Source organism: Lathamus discolor, chromosome 4, assembly GCF_037157495.1.
Source record: "Lathamus discolor isolate bLatDis1 chromosome 4, bLatDis1.hap1, whole genome shotgun sequence".
Lineage (NCBI taxonomy): Eukaryota > Metazoa > Chordata > Aves > Psittaciformes > Psittacidae > Lathamus > Lathamus discolor.
The window spans coordinates 74,161,357-74,181,597 of record NC_088887.1 but is presented as its reverse complement, the minus strand read 5'-3'; the positions used below and the strand labels follow the sequence as shown (position 1 = coordinate 74,181,597).

Sequence of the window (20,241 nt, the reverse complement as noted above, 5' to 3'; positions counted from 1 at the left end):
TTGATTCAGAAAAGGAGGCTCAGAGGAGACCTTATCACTCTACAACTACACAAAAGGAGGTTGTAGTGAGGTGGGTGTCAGCCTCTTTTCCCTAGTAACAATTACAGGATGAGAGGAAGCAGCCTCAAGCTGCACTAGGTGAGGTCTAGACTGGGTATTAGGAAAAAATTTTTTCACCAAAAGAGTTGTCAAGCATTGGAACAGGGTGCCCAGGGAAGTGGCTGAGTCGCTGTCCGTGGAGGTGTTTGGGGGACATGCGGATGTGGCACTTAGGGACATGGTTTAGTGGTGGACAGTCAGACTCCATTTTACAGATCTTTTCCAAACTAAATGATTCTACGGTGATTGATGAATTCTCATGAGTGTTTAAAATATTTCAAAACCAAAAGTAACTCTTAAAATAACACATACCCTAAATGGGTAAGTCTTTAAATATCCAGTAAACTGGTATTTATGGGCTTGGCATTATCAAGTAAGTAGAATATGAAATTTCAAAATACTACAAGTATATATGCAATAACATATTTTCCACTTCAGTAATCTATTTTTCCTCTTAAAACAAATCATTAAATTTACCTCTTAGTAGCCTTCTTCAGCAGCTTTTTTATTTCATTAGTCTTACAGGTGTGCTTCTCATGGATAACCACAAATGCACTGCAGCCTTCTGGTGGATGTTCATCATCTGCAATCTAATATGTCAACAATTATACTCAACCAGAATGCTCTGATTGCACTTCAGCTTAAACTCACATCCCTTTGATTAAAATAACTGATCAGCTGTCATTGAGTTGTACTTCTAATTAAGCTCATTCAAAATTGGGTACATGTGAAAAATATCACAAGATTAAGACCTTATACCCTTTGTGAGATGTGGTCTATCAAATGCAGTCACACTCCAGAAAATGTAAGACCATTTATGTTATGTAAAGACAGGGCTGAGAAACCTCCAAAGCTGAAATCACAAGCTGTACTCTGAGGTATTTTTCATTTTAGTCGCTATCAGCAATCATGTTGATGTACAAAGATTTGAGTGCTAACCAATAAATGCCAAAGAATTAACATCAGTTCTGGTTCTCTCTCCTTCATACTCCACCCTCCTGCCTTTTTTTTTTTTTTAATTTTTAACTCTATTCAGCTATTCCCATGTAAAGTGGGAATTGTATGCATTATCAATGACTCTGGATTCACAAGCTGAAAGATAAAAATGAAAAGATACGAGTCTGAGATGATGATACTGCTCCAGAGAACACTTGCAAACCCCCCTAGCTTTATTACAGCTTATAACCTTTTAGAAATATGGATTTCTCACTTTATCATGAAGGTGGCATTGCTAAAGGTAGAGGAGCAGTTTTAGGCTAGAGGCATAGTGAAATTACGTCCTCACGCTTTTTCACAAACAAACCAGGTATTTGACTAGTCTTTCAACATTTCAAATACTAAAATAATGAGAGATGAGATGTCCACTAAAGAACAAACATAAATCACTTGAAGCTATAGGAAATTTCCTAATTTGAAAATGTCTGAATTCCCACAGGCTTAATTAAAGCAATGCAAAAATTCCCCACAATCCGAGTTTCAAGAATGAACAATTCCAAAAATCCTACCTTGAAAATGCTATCCACACAAACATGGATATTTGTATCTATCAATATAACCAGCTTATTAGGCATCACTTTTATAAATGGATCATGTTTGATTGCAAATACTGTTGGCATATATTTTACAGAACTGTAATAATGAACATTCTCTACTCTGCAGCCAAAATACCACATAAAATCATGAACCAAATATATCAGATAATATAATCACCTGCTGAAACATCTGAACAGTTGGAGAATATGCCCGTATCGAAAGTGCAAACTTCAGTAGATTGATTTGCAAATTGGATAAAAATTGTCCTGCTTTTTTCAGGATTAAATTGTAATAGGAATGTTCTGAATCTGTTGAATTAAAAAAAATAAAAATACATACTTTTAATATTTAGCCATAAATAATGTGCCATATCTATCTGTGATACATGAGAGAAAATATTATGTTAGCACTGCTTGGCAGTTAAGTATTTTGAATGTTGTTCACTGATAATTGTTTCCTTTACTACCAATTTGAAAGGCCAAACGCAACACAAATACAACAAAAGTAAACATAAAAGCACTAGTTAGCATGTAAATCACTTTTAGCAATATAAAAATCCACTCAAGACAATAAAGTATCTCTGCAGATCCATACAGAAAATCTTGCATTTTCTTACTGATTTATTTTTGTCAAGCTTATGCTAGCCTTTTAATGCATATTCTTAAGGTTACTTACTTTCAAACATTATCTTACAAATTACTTCCCCACACTTAGTCTTGGAACACTTCAGCTACACAGCTTACATAAATAAAAATCTTCCAAAGGTGATATTCTTTAGGCTACTCTCACATAGCCTATTTCTTCCTTAAAGCTACATGATAAACAAGAGTATGAGAGTGGATGTAACATGTGAAGTGGCTTCCCTCCTCCATGCATATCTCGTCTTCTCAAGGACAAAATTAGGACTCTGAGCAACAAGGAAGGTGGATAGTGTTTGGGAATGACAGAAGTGATAATAAAGAACATTGGTTAAATACATGAGAAATAATTAGCGTTCATTTCTTCTTTTAGAGGCAAATTCAAGTGAATATTCTCATGTAGCCTTTGGAGGGTGAGGCAAAGAAGCCTAATTAGAAAGAAGCTGCAATGAAGTTTCATCAGGTTGTGAAAAAGACCTGGATCTGTTTAAGGAATAATGTTCACCAAAACTTTAAATCAAGCTGTATACACTGTATGATACGATATTCTTGAAAGCAAATTCAAGTCAGAGAACCAAAGCTGTGACCATACCAAGCATTGTGCACCATCCCTGTTCCAGAGGTTGCTCTCCTATAGGAGGAACAGTTGAAACGGGTATGAAGCACTCCAGAACTGCCAATTTATGCCTCCCCAAATCTAGGTAGTCAGCATGTATTTTACTTGGTAGATACTACCAGGAAACTTGTGATTCAAGTGATTTCAGACCTTTTTCACACATAATTCAAATATTCTCCTATAAAGGTGAAAATTTGTAGCAAAGGGAAAGTGAGCTGTGGGAATTAATCATTCTGGCTGTCCAGCTTGAATATATCTGTGTCCTTAGGTCAACACCTTATTCTAAGATGCTCCTGTTGTGAAAGGGGAATGATCATATGAGTAGGAAACCCTTTCAGGGGTCCAAAGTGGCACAAAATTTTTTACACAGTGTGAAAATAATCTCATATGAATTAACCTGCCAGAATTTAACTGCCTCGGCTGCTGGAGATGCCAGAAGTACTCATATCAAATGACAAGTGCAGCAATTAAAATTTCACTCCCTCACCATGGCGTAGGTTCCAGCAAAATATGAGACCACATACAATAGTTATGCAGGCCATAGTTCTGGAAATATCCATTAAGTGCTCCCAGCAGTTCTATATACGATTTTCACAATTAAGCATTTCCTATCCTGTCACTTTCCTCTTTGCAATCCCTAACCTCCGTTTGTTCTTAAAGTCTCTAGGATCCCCTTTCAGCCTTTTCTTTCTTCTTAAAACTGATTCTTTGGAAAGGCTGAGTTTGCTGTAATTCACTAGAAAAAAAAAATAATTCTACAATCACAAACGGGTACTATCTGCATTTCCAGAAAGCTGCTGTTCCGTAAATTATATATCATCATCACTGTCTAACATTACACTCAATGGATGAAAACCCCATCTCTTCTATATAGGTTTTCTAAACCTACATATAGCCCTGGCAGAACTAAAATAAGATAAATTTGTCTTCACACATTCTAAGCAGTAAATGTAAAAGATTTGGGAGGGGCAAATACTCCCAGAATGAAGCATCTTTCCAGTAACTACACTTTCAAGTTTTCTTCAAGTTATCTCCACAAAAATAATCACAGAATCATAGAATACCAGGTTAGAAGGGACCATCAAGGGGTCCAAGGAATCATCTTGGTCCAGCCTTTCTAGCCAAGCATGACCTAGACTACATGTCCCAGCACCCTGTCTAGTTGAATCTCAGAAGTGTCTGACATTGGGGAATAAAAATTGGACCTAAAATTTCTACCTGTCCACTCAGCCCCAAATAACATCCTATTGAACACAATGAACAGCTATTAAATATACAAAGAATAAAATATTTTTACCACAAGTCTTTAAATTCTTTGGCTTACAAATTCCAGCTCTACTTTTACTGTTGTAGAGCTGATATTTTTGCTCTACAAGACAATTAAGATGATGACTTTAATATGAAAAAGATAATTCATCACATGCCTTCAAAAATGATGGTATAACATATTGGCACTGTCACATTTATCAAACCATGCATCTACCCCTTCTACTTCAACATTGCTGGCTTCTTTCAGGCTACAACTGTACTTTAAACTTCAGTAAGGTAAATTAATAGACATCAAATGCTAAGCAATCCATCCAATGCAAAACAAATTTTTTAAAGTTACATACAGAACTACTGTTTCAGTTTTGCAAATTATTTTCATGAAGTATTTGCTCCTTGAAACTTTATAACTACTTGCCCTCCAGGTACATTTTAACTGCACTCCATGCCAAAGAGCAGAAGTCACAGTAAATTTCTTTGGCTGTTACAGAGAACCACAGAAACAAATGTTTCTGGTCATAAAATTCTACATGGTAGCATATTATCACTAAATTCATTAACAAAGTTGATTTAAAAATAAATAGACAGCATTATTAAGATACAGCTCCAGACATCTAAACATGTATGAGCTACGTATCTGTAAACTTCCCTTCTAGCCAAGGGAGATATAGCCTAGCAGCCATCCAAACCTGAACAGCTACATAGCTCTTTTTAAAGCAGCCTGAATTTGTCAGCTGAATAGTTCTCTCAACTCCTGTAGTGAAATTAGTTAGATTGACTACAAGAAATGAACAACTAGCTCAACAGACTCATACTTAAATATCAATATTTACTATCCATGATACAGATCTTTACTTTCGTTTTATGACCATCCTCATCACTATTTTTAATCTACCTGTGATGTGAGACACTGCTGCAGAGACGTGTTATCTGTATCTATAGATTAACTAGAGAATTGGAGATTCCAGGTAACAGCAGTTCAAGCAATCACTGGCCAGTCAAATCCCTACGACATTTAAGCAAGATGCCAGCAGAGAGGCAATACTTCATTTTATTGCATGATTATTATGGAAGTTCCATGCTTGTGAAACGAATTACTCTTGAACCTTTCAGGTTGGTACGTACATAAAAAAATACTTACATAATTTGGTTATGAATAATGCATAGTCTTCTAGCTTACAACAAATAATTTGCATTATTTTTGCATATATGTAATATACTGTTAGATTTTCTTCAGAGAAACTGGTTTCCCTATTAATATGTCTGTGTTGGGGGTTTTTATTTTTTGGTTTTGGAGGGTTTTTAAAAATGTATTTAAGAAGCTGCTGAAAATTTAATATAGAAACTGAACCACTAGGAAAGGCAGTGAACACTCATGTTATAATTAGTTGGCGGGAAACTGGCTATTTACCTTCAGTCTGTGTTCCTAAATTAACCTTCTGAAATAAAAAAGCAGTAGCACATTTAAAATACAATCTTCCGCATTTTGTAACTGTGCTGGTTTATAATATGAAGTTTTTGTGGTTTTGATTTCCATATAACATACATCAAAATACCATCATTTGCATTTCCAAATCTTCCATGAGCCTGGCAGAAAGTATACTGCATATTAAGTATAGCTACATAATGCTGTCCATGCTACCTGAAGACCTCATTCTAATTTAATAGTGTATCCCATAATTAACTTTCTGATGCTTTCCGTATTGTATAATCTCAATGATTTACAAGTTGATTTGAGTTCATATGAAAGAAAAAGCTGAAACAACCAAACACATCACGAGACTTGATGCTTTACAAAATTCCATGTGCACATTTTCTACCAAATCCACTAAACTGTTACAAGTATCACAGCTAACCAGACCATTACTAGACCTAATTCGCTAAGGCCAAATATTTTAATATTTTAAATGAGCAAGTTAAAATAGTCAAATCAACATCTGTTGTTGAATTTAAAATAACTATTTTTGAGAACTGATAAGCAACAGGTTAGAAATCATCCAAGGGATGATTCAAAAGAATAAAAAAAAAAGACACTGTATCTGATTTTTTAAATTGCCTTTTAGCTTTAATACTTCGTGACTCTTCTAAAATACTCACCAGTGGGTTGGGATACAAATCCATAATCCAACTCACCTATAAACCCAGTTTTTCATCTTCAAATCTAGTAATTCTTTACCTTCTATTAAAATGTTTCTATTTGAAAACAACAATGCTTTTATTTCCCAGTTGTCCATCCTATCTACTCTTGATATCATCCAGAGCAGAACTGAGAAGTCAATTGGCCCAACCAGTTTAATTTGCTCAAGTGTTACTCCAGCCCTAATGCATCATGAACATCCCTCTACATCAATGTGTCTTGACATGCAACATCTAAGACAAAACCCATTCCATACCATTCAGAGAACCAAATTCTTCCCCGAAGTAGAGTGTTACACCTTTCAGTAACTGCACCATTCCAGTATTTGAGGATCAGTATTCTTCACCCTACCTGACCATTTTATTTCAAATGCCTAATGCAGATTTCCCCACTGAAAGTGACTTAACTATTGCTAGGTAAGTATGATGCTATTTCATATTTAGTACATCAATGTCAATAAGATACTCTTCATTTGGAAGAATAAATATTAATGGGATTTTTGTCATCAAATAACCACTTTCTCTTCCTGTAAAACAGAACCTTTCCTTCTCATCCTGTTCATAAAAAGTATCGGTCTGCTTGCATAATCCTACCCCAGCTATGAATTGACTTTTAGGAAAACAGCTCTGTCACAGACTTTGAAGTTTTCCTGCATTATAAACATATGAGTCTTTTTGCCATAACTTTAGAAATACACATCAATTGCTTCACGTGCTTAATTAAAGTACTATTTTAGTACATTCTCAAGGTTCCCCCCTACCAGCATCTAATACTTCATCAGCAAGATGGGCCCTGCAAACCATCCTGCTGGTAATTTATTTATTCTCAGTCACACAGTTTATCCAAATGAAGTAGGTAAAGCATGTAGCTAACAGCTAATTTCAACAGACATCTCTGTCACTAATAATAAATGTCACTAAGCTTCACATTCCTTGGAAAGATTGTCCAAGCAGGGAGACAAGAGATGGCTGCTGATAAAAAACCCTGACACATCATCTAATACATCAGCCTTGTCTCAAGGGCTATACCAACTGCATCTAAACCATTCATAGAAAAAAAAAAAAATCAAAATAGTAATTCAAGTCAAAAGTCACTTATGGAGGTCACCTCATCCAAACATTTACTTGGAGGACGTCTAATTTCAATGCCAGATTAGGCTGCTCAGGACCTTGTGCAGCAGCTTTGAGTGTCTCCAGGAACAGATTCCACAGCCTCCTTCCACAGGGGCAGCCTGTTCCAGTCTTCACCCAATCCCATGGCAGAAACATTTTCCATAGCATCTAACCAAAATTTCCATGTTTCAACTTGTGCACATGGCTTTTTTTCATATAACTACGTACCTTCGTGAAGGGTCTGTTTTAATCTTCTCTATACCCTTGTATATATAAAGATAGAGGGAGTAAGGAGAGACCTTGTTTCGCATGTTGAGTAAAATCCAGTTCTCCCAGCCTTACCTCAAATGTCTGCTCCAGTTCCTTAACCATTTTGGCCATCCGCTCCTAGACTTGCTCCAGTACGACTTCTCTTTAACAGGGAGCCCAAACCTGGGCCCAGTAGTCCAGTGGCTGTCTTACAAATGGCATGTACAGTGGAATAACCAGTTTCCTTGACTTGCTGGCTACATTCTTGCTGATGCAGCCTAGCATGCAATCAGCCTTCAGAGATGTAAGAATTTAATGCAACTCACTGTTAAGAATCCCTGGCTGTGTTTCCTAAAACCAACCTTGCCTTCTAGTCAGTCATTGCCCAGGTTGCACTGTTGCTGAGATTATCTCAACCCATATGCAGAAGTCTGTAAAATGCCTTGGCAAACTTCCCAAAGTTTCTGTTGGCCTCTCTCTCCAGCCTGCCAAGGCTCCTCTAATGGCAGCTCTAGCCTCCAGCTTCTCAACTTTTCTGTTTCGTGTCATTCACAACCTTGTGGAGGGTGCACAGACAAAAAACTTAAAAAGTATTAGTCAGCAGTACCTGCATCAATAAACGCTACTACTAGCTGCTGCTCACAGATCAAATTCTGCATCTACTTCCATCTTCAATGTACTCATCCCCTTAACGCAGAATGGCTCTAAGCAGCATTTACCACCCAGGCCTACTGATTCTCTCCTGTGCTGTTTATACTTCTGACCTCAGATCACCCTCAGTTTTCAACAGCTCACAGTAATTTTCCCCCCCCTTCTCAAGTTGATATCCCACAAGTACAATCACAGTTCCTTGTACATCTCCTGCTTTTTCTATATCCTTTCTGAAGAAATTAAGAGGAAAATAGACAGTAATGTAGAACATCACATTTTACTCAACACAAGACTGCATCATGGAATTGTAAGCAGCAAGATGTTATTTAATATATTGGTCCCCATTCCTTTCCTCATAATTTTTTAAGCCTATCACCTGCTTTGGGCATTGCTGAGCACTCAAATAACACTCTCCCTGACCTATCCACATGGGCACCACAGTATCTTTAGAATTTGTATTCAGTGAGTCACAATTGCTAATGCGTGTTTTTCAGCAAGTCCTCCCTCCCATATACTGCTAGGTTCACAACAAGGATTCAGTTCTGCAATTTCACTACCATTTCCCACATGATCTTTCTACAATTTGTTAGCTTCTGGCTATTAACATAACATTCAATTTACCCAAGTCTCTTCCAGTAGCAGTGTTAGGTCCTCTCACTCATGCCTAAGGAGCTGTACTGTTCTGAAGTAAAGAGCAAAATGAAACAGCCTTACTTGTTTAGAAGCTTTTTTCGCCTTGTTTATCTATTGACCTACCAAGTAGGTCTAATATCCACCAACCTGTTGTAAAGCCTGGTAGGTTTTCAAGTTTCTCATTACCATATGCATTTCCAGCAAACTGCTTTCCAAGGCATCTTCTGAGGTGGCTTACTTATGCTTTGTTTGCTGGATTTTGTGCTTTGTTCTTCTCTGCAAACTTAATATTCTTCTGTCTAATCAGGCAGGGTGTTTTTAGTCTTACTTTGACAGTGATATTTATTCTGAAACACCAATATTGACAACAGAAAACAGTCTCTATGCCACCTGCAAGTACAAAACCTTTTTTTTTGGCCATTCTTTCCGGTTTTTACTTTAGCTAGCATTCTCATTTTAGTTATTTGTGGGATTCTCTCCCTCTACAAACATCCACCTTACACAAAACATGAAGTCTGTATATCCTATAAGCTCTTGCTGAGTCATGTATAAGAAAGTATTTTTAATCTTTACACTTCTCTTCCATGTTGTAACAGTTCAGTCCATCTTGTTTTCCTTGCTTTCATAACTCATGTATAGGTAGAGCTCTCAGTGGAAAACATGCTACAGCTTTCTGAAAGAAAACTACCTAGTTAGCAACAGCAGAAAAGTTAGGCTTTACCCGACTGGAACTAGTTAATGTGTTAGCTTGATGTTTAAAAGTTAGATACAGTGCAAAATATTAAAGCTAGCATGCTGTTTAACTTACCTCCTTGCTTATAAACTGTTAATTCTCGTACAGTTTCCAAGAACTGCCAAAACTTCTCATTACCATCTTCTGCAATAAATTCACTGTTTAAAAATAAAAATGAATTGTCCATAGGTTGCCTTTGTCCAAAGATGTACCACAGTAAAAACTTCAGTTGTTTAAAATAACAAATGCCCAGCAACAACCAAGTGCTGAGTATTCAATGATCATCTAAAATCCCTGTAGCATAAAACAGTGAACCGTAGTGTATTTTGGATAAAACAAATTTTGAACAAAATACTGCCAATCTGAACTCAACAATCAGAGCTGTGAAGCAAGCAAAATATCCTCTGATGCAGAAATAAACACAATTTTGCACTTTATTTTTCCACAGATATTCCAATATAGTTAGAAATAAAATCAATTCAGTGCACAAACTTTATTTAATAGAGGGTAAATACAAAAACAGTAACACACGCTCTGTCAAGTGATAGGTTTTAATTAAATTACAGGCAGTTATCAATGACAATGTCTATTTTGCTATGCAAGGGAGGTCTTTAGTCTCTGAAACTCTTGCAGAAATTGGTTAATCCTTACAAGGCATAAAAGGTAATATTTGCTTTATTCCAAATCCCACTCTTGCATTTACTGGTAACATTCTTTAGTTTTGTGGTTTTTCTTAAGGGAACATCATTTGCTTTTCTTCTCCCTCCTTAAGTCTGCCAAAAAGATCAACTTGCTAGCATGAGTGTATTGTTTCCTAATATTTACTTTGGAAGTTTTCCACTCCTTTGATTACAGAACCTTGCAGTTCTCCCTTTCATGGGAGTTCTCCAACCAGCAGCAAATAAGTTTAAAATCAAATCAAAAGGATTTTAAACCAAACTGGCAGAGGAGCCACAAACATGTAATACTGGAAAACATTTTCACTTCCTATTTTGAAATCATAGACTCATAGAATAATTTGGGTTGGAAGGGACCTTCAAAGCTCATCTAGTCCAACCCCCCTGCAATGAGCAGGGACATCTTCAACTGATCAAGTTGCCCAGAACCACATCCAGAATGGTCTTGTATGTCTCCAGGGATGGTGCATCCACCACCTCTGCGGGCAACCTGTGCCAGTGTTTTACCACCCTCATTGTAAAACATTTTTTCTTCACATCCAGCCTGAATCTCCCCCTTTTAGTTTAAAACCATCATCCCTCATCCTAGTGCAACAGGCCCTGCTAACGAGTCTCTCCTCATCTTTCTTACAGGACCCTTTTAAGAACTGAAAGGCCATGATAAGGTCTTCCCAGAGCTTTCTCCAGGCTGAACAACCCCAGCTCTCTCAGCCTGTCTCCTTATGAGAGGCGCTCCATCCCTCTGATCATTTTTGTAGCCCTTCTCTGGGCCCTCTCCAACAGGTCCTATATCTTCTATAGTGAGGACTCCAGAGCTGGATGCAGTACTCCAGGTGGGGTTAACTACTACATCTTCACTAGTACCTTTACATATACTTATTAAATCAGTGGGTGAAAGTAAACTAATTCGGGCGAGATACAGAGATACTGTTACTTAGTGGAAGGAAAGACTGTGCAGATTGGCCCACTGCATCTCCTCCTCAGGCTAAATGCAAAGCAAGTTAAACAGCGCGCTCAAGAAGTGGGAAAGCCCGTCAGCACTAGCCATAACATTGGAGAAAACAGTTAAGCTTTATACCAAACGAGCTGTATAAAGACTGACAGAGGAAGAGAGGAAGGAATCGCAGCCACCCCTTTCTAGCGGCCCACCTTCCCTCTCAGCCCGCGCAGCGGAGAGAAGACAGGGCCCCTCCCTCCTCCGGTCCCCTCAGCCCCCCAGGAGACAGCCAGGGCCGGTATCGCCGCTGCCCCCTGCCGCGGCCTAACGGCCCCGCGCGGCGGCCAAGGAAACCAGTAGCAGAAGGAGGAGGAGGAGGAAGAGGCTGCACGCACCTCGCCTCCAGTAGCAGCGGGGTCGCCGGCCACTTCGCCGCCAGCCGGGCCGTCACGGCCTGGGAGGAGGCTGGAGCCCTGCCGCAGTGGCACGGCTGGGCACACAGGAGGCCAAAGAGGAGGAGGGCTGGCGGCAGTGACCAATCCGCCATGGAGAACACGGAGACACACCGGCAAACACCCGCTCCGACTCCCACCGCCCCTCAGCCGCGGCGGGCACACTCCCACCCCGCCTACGCAACGCCTGCCTTGCTCCTATTGGCTGTGCTGCGCTCCCACTGCTGGACTATTGGCCGCCACAGAGACTAAGCAGTGGCTGACGCCAAATAAATAGCGGTGCTGTCCATGCTGCCGCGTTGACAGGCGGCGGGGGCGGTGTGCCGCGCAAGCTGGCGTCCTGCGCAGGCGCAGCGTTAGCACGGCCTCCCTGAGGCGGGGTCCGGCGGCAGTGCCTTGTGTCTGTTAATCTTGTGTTGTCTTATAGGCGTGTTTTAGGTGGGGCGCTTTTAGGTTTGGGCTGTGGGGCTAAGCTGCCAACCTGCGGGCAGCGTGCTGCGGTAGGAGGGCGCTCTCGGCTCCAGTGGAGGTGGCTGCTGGCCGCTGAGGAGAGGCAGGGCCGGGTAGTGTCCCTGATGCTTCCCGGAGCTCACCGTCCGGCTGCGCATGCTTGGCCCTAGAGGACTGTTCTCCGTCGGCATTCACTAGGATAATAGTATATGTTACTGTGTGTGAGTAGCGTCATGCAGAATATGTCTTTATGTATAATAAAATCACAGAATGGTTTGGGTTGGAAGGGATCTTAAAGCTCATTTAGTTCCAACCTTGCTGCCATAGGCAGGGACACCTTCCACTAGACCAGGTTGCTCAAAGCCCCATCCAGCCTGGCCTTGAACACTGCCAGGGATGGGGCAGCCACAGCTTCTCTGGCAACCCCCACCGGTGTCTCACCACCCTCACAGGGAAGAATTTCTTCCTAATATCGAATCCAAATCTTTCTTCAGATTAAAGCCACTCCTTTATTGTCACTACAGGGCCTTGTAAAAAAGTCCCTCTCCAGTTTTCTTGTATGTCCCCTGTAGATACTGGGAGCTGCTCTGAGGTCTCCCTAGACCCTTTTCTTCTCCAGGCTGAACAAGCCCAGCTCACCCTGTGGTCTAGTTTCTTTTTTGTCTTTTTAAAATCTTGGTAGTTAATTCAATTTCCTCAGCAAAGCTGCACTTCTTTAGGCTTTCCTTAGCTGTACAGTAAGGCTGGTGTGGGTGCTTCTGGAGCAGCGCAGTGGGATGTGCATGCAGAGCAGCACTGAGTAGTTGTTTCTCAGAGGAAGAATCCTCTGGCTGTATTAAAAACGGGGATTGCCTCTTCCAAAACATGAATCTTGGAACTTCAAGCTGAAACCCGTAGCTTTTTACTGCTGCATACACCTTTATTTTGCTCACAGTCATCTGACTTCTGAAGCTACTGTGTGGGTGGCAGGAGCTAGTTGGGGCACTAGTCTGGGGAACAGGCTATGGATTGTGCCGTTTGTTTGTTGGTGCTCAGAACTAATCAGTATAACATCATACAGGCAGACAAAAGGAGCCTGTTGGCCAGGAGTTCTAAATCTGTGGCATAGAAATTCAGCCAAAACTGAAATTTACTAAGCAACTTCCCAATGTATACACATTTACACTGCATTTTTCATAACTCCATTCGATACTATGTATTTACGATGATGGATGCATCTACCTTACCCTAATCTATCAATTGCTGTTCTATATAAAGTTGCTGTGTTACGTTTTTGTTTTATATTGATATTGAAGAGGCTGCTATTGTTGCTTAAATGTGAATTCTTAATAGCTTGTACTTGTTTCATTTTGAGCAGTGACAATTTATGATTTGCCACACAAGCAGATAAATAAAATTTGTTAGCACTGGCTATGGGAATACAGCTAGCTTTGAATTCAGTAGCAAGATGAAGTGATAGCTCTAAATAAGAAGTCTGATCATCTGTGGGAAACTATGGAAAATAGTTGGTCCATTTTTTCTCATGGGCAAAGCTCCTTTCTGCTTAAATTCAGAGATCTCCGTTAGAAAGAATCTCCCAAATGAGACATATCTCTCTCACACATTTAGGATTATTATTAGGATTATTATTAAAATTTAGGATCATAGGTAGGCTATGTGAAGCTGGAAGGGACTTCATGATATCTGTAGTCTAATCAATCTCCTGTTCAGAGCAGGGTGAGCTGTGAGGTCCAGTCAAATCTTGATGAAAACCAAGGCTAGCAGCTGCACAACCTCTCTGGGCAACCTGATCCATTGCTTAAGATGCAGTTCTGATTGCTCCTCAGAAATAAACACAGTGTTGTAACAGAACATTATCTTCCTTATAAAAGCTTTTGCATACTTACCCATCTTCCATTTGCTTTGGCACCTTAGCTACATTCTAGCCATAAGTATCCAATACACACTTTAAAAAAAAAAATCAATTTATATTTGGACCAAGGCAGATTTTAATCTTTTAGGCAGTGTGCAAACCTAGAAGATGGAGAGTGGACTTAATCTTCATTTCTACAGCAGAATTTTATGTAATTAAGTGTTCCAAATAACACTTGGCCATTCTTGTATGTACATTCCAGATATATGCGAGAAACCCCCCTTAGTTCCCTGAAACCATTTTTCAGTAGAACAGAAAAACAATTACAGCAAAATTTAAAAATTATTCATATCACAGCTGTGCAATAAGAATTGATTATCATAGTTGTTTCAGTGTGACTAGAGGAAGTGATTAATGAATGCTGCTCAGCAAGATGCAAATGGTTTATAGTATAAGTCCCAATGAGCTATGTCTATTTAATAGAAGCAGTAGCAACAACTGGAAATAAGTTGAGCTTCATCAGTGCATTCAGTTAGCTGAAAATAAAACTTTATTTTTTAACAGATTGAAAACAATTTTTGAGCTGAAAGGCTCCCTTTCTCCCGAACTTGGAGGTAATGTAAATGTCAAAACACTAGCCAAAAGATATGCCTGTTATCTGGTTATTAATTGACAGCCTCCTGAGCAGCAACTGCTGGCATCTTTTTATCTTGCTGGGAGATTGGAGGCTGATCTTCTCAGAATCTGTCAAAGTTACTCCTGTGTCAGGTGTTTCCCCAGAGAGATTAAGGATGCTGTACTGCATTGCTTTTTGTCCATTCCACTGAAAAGAAGGACCAGCCTGGGTTATTTGATTAGTGTATCTCAATATAGTGGTATTGTGTCACCAACAATGCAAAGTATATTTTATACTCTGTCAGCTCTTAGTTTTGAACCTCTTCGTCCAGGGATGATCAAATGAAAGAAAATTTCACGCAGATACAATGAAAGCCTGATTTCAGCAGTTCACAGAAGCGGCTCACTGGCAACTTTCTGGCAACCAGAATTTATGCTGCTTTGCTATGCCTACACATGCAGCTGCGGTGACAGCGACTGGCTCTCTTCCAGTATGCTTCTCTTTCCAGCTTGTATTAGAAAAGAAACTGAAGCAACATTTTGCTTTATAAAGTAAACACAGAAGTTACAGCTTCTGATTTAAAATGACCCACCTCAGAAATGTTAAGAATGTACTTCTTGGGCCAGATCAACAAAGTTCCTACAAATCTCTGGGCATGTCTGTGCTGTTTGGTGGAGAACAGTAAAATGTGGCTGTAATGGGGAATGCAGCTCCACTTGGATATACCAGCTCAAGTTAGTAAGCAATGCCACTGCTCTGCTATGCCAACAGGACAGTGTGGTTGTATTGATTTGTGAACTGTACTAGCCCCTAAAAGGCCAAATCTAAGCAATTACCTGTACCAATGGATAAAAATAGGGCTTATCTTTAACATAGCAGATTTTTATGAGTCTAGATATGCTAAATCTTAGCTTGCTGGACCAAGCTCATCATGTAGCATGAGTTGGCACTTCTGATGCCAACTTACAACCCCGGTGTTCTCTCATACTTATTCACTTATTAACAGAACCCTGTGAGTTTCTCAGGTAGTGAAAAGAAAGAACATTTTTCCTTCTTTATCTAACTATGACTTCTGAATCTGTCTACATACTCAGTGAAAGGAACACAGGTGATGCACTGTTGATACAGAAATTAGCCTTGAATGTACAGTAAGTCTATTTAATCACTACTGTTAATGATTCAAATAATAGCCACGTATTTGTATTTTAGACATGGCTTGTCACATGCAAATATTTGGGAGATTATAACTTCAGTAGATGGAATATTTATAAATAAAAAATCCTAAACTAATTATTTTTTTACATTAATTCATATGCTGATATGTACAGTGAAGTGCCTCAGGACAATTTTGGCCAAATAGTGCAACAGTAGCATCAAAAAGGACCTTAATGTGACAGTACAAGTGCATTCACTGAGAAAATAACAATATTTCCCAGACCAGAGGAGTAGGATTTGACTTGTAGGCCTACTGGTACGAATCAAAATGCGCTATTGCTATATGCAGGGTGGAAAATATGAAGATAAAATACTTGTACAGCAAAGTACATCAGTGATACTTCGTTTTTAGTCAGATCAGTGAGTTGAGATCTGAATCCTTTCCAGGATGCCTAAGAAAATACAAGTTGAAAAATTAGCAAATGAGTCTCGAATGTGCATTCAACCAAATCACTTTTTACAGAAGTAGAGCACTGCAGAACCATGACAACTGTCTACTTAAAGACAAATGCAGCTTTTCTTTAAAGAAACTCTATCCTTTTAAAAGGGATGACTAGCAGGTTGAGTGAGATAATTTGCCCCTGCAACTTCGTTCTCGTGAGACCCCATGGGCAGTGCTGTGTTCAGCTCTGGGGCCTCCAACAAAAGAGGGATGTGGATCTGATGGAGTTTGTCTGGAGGAGGGCTGCAAAGATGCTCAGAGGACTGGAGCACCTCTCCTATGAAGACAGGCTGAGACAGTTTGGGTTGTTCAGCCTGGAGGAGAGAAGGCTCTGGGGAGACCCTTCCAGTACCTAAAGGGAGCCTACAAGAAATCTGGAGAGAGACCTTTTACAAGGGCATGTAGTGATAGGACAAGGGACATTGGTTTTAAACTGGAAGAGGGGAGATTTAGGTTAGACATTAGGAAGAAATGCTTCACTGTGAGGAGAGTGTCCCTGCCCATGGCAGGGGGGTTGGAACTAGATGATCTTAAGGTCCTTTCCAACCCTGACTATTCTATGATTCTGTGATTCTATTCTGTGGTTCTATGGTGAGGCACTGGCACAGGTTGCCCAAAGAAGCTGTGGCTGCCCCATCCCTGGCAGTCTTCAAGGCCAGGCTGGACGTGACTTTGAGTGACCTGGTCTAGCAGAAGGTATTTCTGCCCATGGCAGGGGGTTTGGAACTGGGTGATCTTTAAGGTCCCTTCTAACCTAAGCCATTCTATGAGTCTATAAAACTGGTTCAGAATCACAGTTGTATTTTAACCTGTGCAGCTTTGTGTGCAGACTGCACTCCAGTGTCCTCCAGTGAAGGCATACACTGGGAGGCAGGGCTAGACACAGCAGCTCCTGGCTCAGGCTGAATTACAGGCTTGGCAGGACGGAAGAACTACTGCCATGTGAGGAAACGTGCTCCTAAAGAGGTAACTTTTTCAGCAGTAACTCCCTGTTGCTGGCTCTGTGTGGAGCAGTGTTCAGGCACAGCAGAAGCTGGGCACCAGGACCATCTGGCTGGCAGGCTGTGTGTGGTTGAGCAGCCATCAGGAGCAATCTTGTGTTTATCCCTCACTTGCCACTCAGTGTCTTTCTAGGACACCTCTAATGCAGAAAAGAAAATAGAAGCACTTCTAAAAAGGATGCTTTCCTCTGCATGATGTCTTTCTAATTTTAGAGTGGTGGCACTTAGGATTATACCATCTCATATGGGGTTGTGACTCTTGACCAGACAGGGTGCTGAGCAATGTGAGGTAATTTTGAGGCTGGTCCTGTTTTATGCACAGGTAGAACAACGTGGCTTCCAGCATGCTCTTCCAACTTAAACTATGTTGTGCAATTTGGTATACTACTTGCATAGAATTTGCTTAGCATTAGTAGCTAAACTTGCTGAAGCCTTAGGCTGCAAGCTGTGAGCTTTCACCTAGGTATGTTGAACTTTCACCCAGTTAAGTAAAGGAAATCCCCAGAGCTGGTTCAAGCATAAGGGAGCTACAATCTCAGCAGAAGCTGCAACCTTAGAGATAAAAGAAATGACCTGCCTAGAGATGATGAAGGGACACGATGAAGAACAGTAAGACCCAAGACCTTAATATTACTATTGGTCTGAACTGGCACATGAATGTTGGGGAACTGAGATTGTGAGGATATAATTGCCTGGAGGTTTCTTTGCTCAGTGTCCCTCTTCAGAGGCACCCAGCTCAAGCTGTATGCTATTAATAGAAGGGACTTTATAGATGAATCTCTTTTTGGCTTATTGATTCAATGGAAACCTAGATTCAAACCCAGTTATGGTGGCTGGTATGTGTAATTTCCACAATGACTGTCCTGTGACTCTTAAATATAATTTATTTTAATTAAAGCTTTGTGTAGCTAAAGTGAAACAGAACAAGCCATGCTGCTTTATTGTATGAAATACAATGGATTTGTTTCCAGTGGAACAAATTCCAGTGCTGCTTTTCAGATACTGCTATGTCCCTTCTCACTGGGACATGTCTGTCTCCTGTCTATCATTTTGGTAATGTTAGTAGCAAACTAGTAGATAGGCTTCTCACCTGCCAGGGCTCATTTCAGCTCACTTCCCAAATGTGAAACAGTACTTAGGGACAAGCCATCTAAAGCTATTCCTTCCAATAAATTATGCTGAATATCTTTGGAGGGAACAGGGAAGTGTTACTTTTGAATGATGCAAATTAATATTTTATGTCCTTTTCAGTTAATCTGAGTATATAAAATTTTCCATTTTTATGATTTATGCGAAAGCTAATTACAATCCATTGTGAAGACAGCTTTAAAAATCAATGTAAAAATAAGTTACACATAAATGAAAGAGAAGAAAAAAGTGCAGCCACAAGCTATTATACATATTATGAAAATGGATTTATTGCTCAAGTCTTTTATTACCTTGTATTATTAAACCATTAAGGAGGTCCCTTATGTTTAATCAAAACTGGAAAAGACACATTCATATGCATATATACATGGTATTCCATGCAAATACATACTAAAGGAACGTTGTGAGAATTAAAGCTCCCAGAAGAAAATGAAAAATTTCCACATCTCTGAAGTCAGCATGATGCAGCTGTCAATAAATTATAAAATGTGTACTTTAAAATGTTCCTATACTGTGGAAGACTCAGGAAATACAGTTTTTAAGCATTAGAACATGCACATATAAATTCAATCGTAGGTTTGAGTAGCCTAGCACATTCCTTTGGTTCCAAGGGCAGTACTGTCCCAGAGAAATGACAGGTCACTGAACACTTGAATAACTAGAAAGCTGTGTTTTAAATCTGTATGTGAAGAGATTCAACTGTGCATATTTCTGGAGCTTTGCACCTGTGTATTGAAGTGATTGCACATAATTAGCAATGTGATTATCAAATATGTTTTCACATACTGCATATAATTAGACTTACAGAAACACAGTACATTTAGAATATTTTAATGTAGATAAACTTTGAGGGCAAAAATGAAGGGTTATTAACAAAATGCAAATTGCTTAACCCCTAATGTGCTAGCTTCTGCTAATGGTATCTCCAGTATCCATTTTCTGCTAAAGGAGTTCCCAGCCATGCAGGCTTACCACAGTAGTAAGGTAAGAGCTGGTAGCATGTGCTGTGGAGGGTTTTTCACCCCTTCCCAGTGCTGCTGAAGCAGTGATGTGCAGTTCCAGGCTATGGGACACTGAAGACACAGGAAGGAAGAAGGCAACAGGATTAATGCTATATGTATGATATCTTGATGCATGCTCTTTAGAATATCTTTGTCATTGAAATAAAATGGTCATGCACCTATACAGATATTTGGCTAACTTCTAAGATTATACACAGGTATGTATGGTAATCACACATCACTAATATCTCATCTTAAACTAAAGGAAAATTATGGGTATCTATTAGTTATTAAAGCTAGGTTTCAGACCGGAAAGCTCATCTTTATTTTGGTTTTCCATTATTCTTTGATATGACTTCCTAGATTAAATGAAGCTAAATCAGAAATACACTGTAAGTACCGATTTTTCACATTTGTTACACTGATTATACTATAATTTTGGTAACTGACAGTTATCATAAACAATTTACTGTAATATATAGTATATAGGCTGATATACTTAGGTCTCCTGAAAGGATTAAATGGTAAGTGTTCTCTATTATACTAAAGAATGAGGAGTGAGATCCTGCCTGCTGGAGCCCCCAGCAAACTTTTCCAAAAGAATCTAAATGTCTTCTTTCCAAAAGAAAGTGCAAGCTCCCATTTTCTCTACATTTTTTCTATAAACTTGGGGTGCTCAAACACTTTATTAAAGGAATGCAATTATAAAATCTCTGGACAACTTGAATCCTACTATGAATACAGAATCGTAGAGTCTATGATAGTATTTCTTAGCACTTGGG

The 20,241-nt window shown here is 39.5% G+C and overlaps 1 protein-coding gene across 6 annotated transcripts in view; it reads right to left on the bottom strand.

Moving 5' to 3' along the window:
- UGGT2 (UDP-glucose glycoprotein glucosyltransferase 2) overlaps positions 1-12,071 on the bottom strand; it is an 81,236-nt gene extending 69,165 nt beyond the window's left edge. For 3 of the 6 annotated variants that reach the window (XR_010612342.1, XR_010612343.1, XM_065678047.1), the window contains exons 1-4: positions 11,677-12,064; positions 9,743-9,825; positions 1,810-1,940; positions 577-689 (exon numbers count right to left, since the gene is read on the bottom strand). Coding sequence is in view for 4 of the 6 variants with exons in the window: in XM_065678047.1 (XP_065534119.1) it covers positions 577-689; positions 1,810-1,940; positions 9,743-9,825; positions 11,677-11,828 (479 nt within the window). In the remaining 2 variants the exon portion in view is untranslated. Of the gene's footprint in view, positions 1-576; positions 690-1,809; positions 1,941-9,742; positions 9,826-11,676 lie in introns of all 6 variants that reach the window. The other 3 variants (XM_065678048.1, XM_065678046.1, XM_065678045.1) reach the window with 3 other exon arrangements.
- Positions 12,072-20,241: the final 8,170 nt, after the last annotated feature.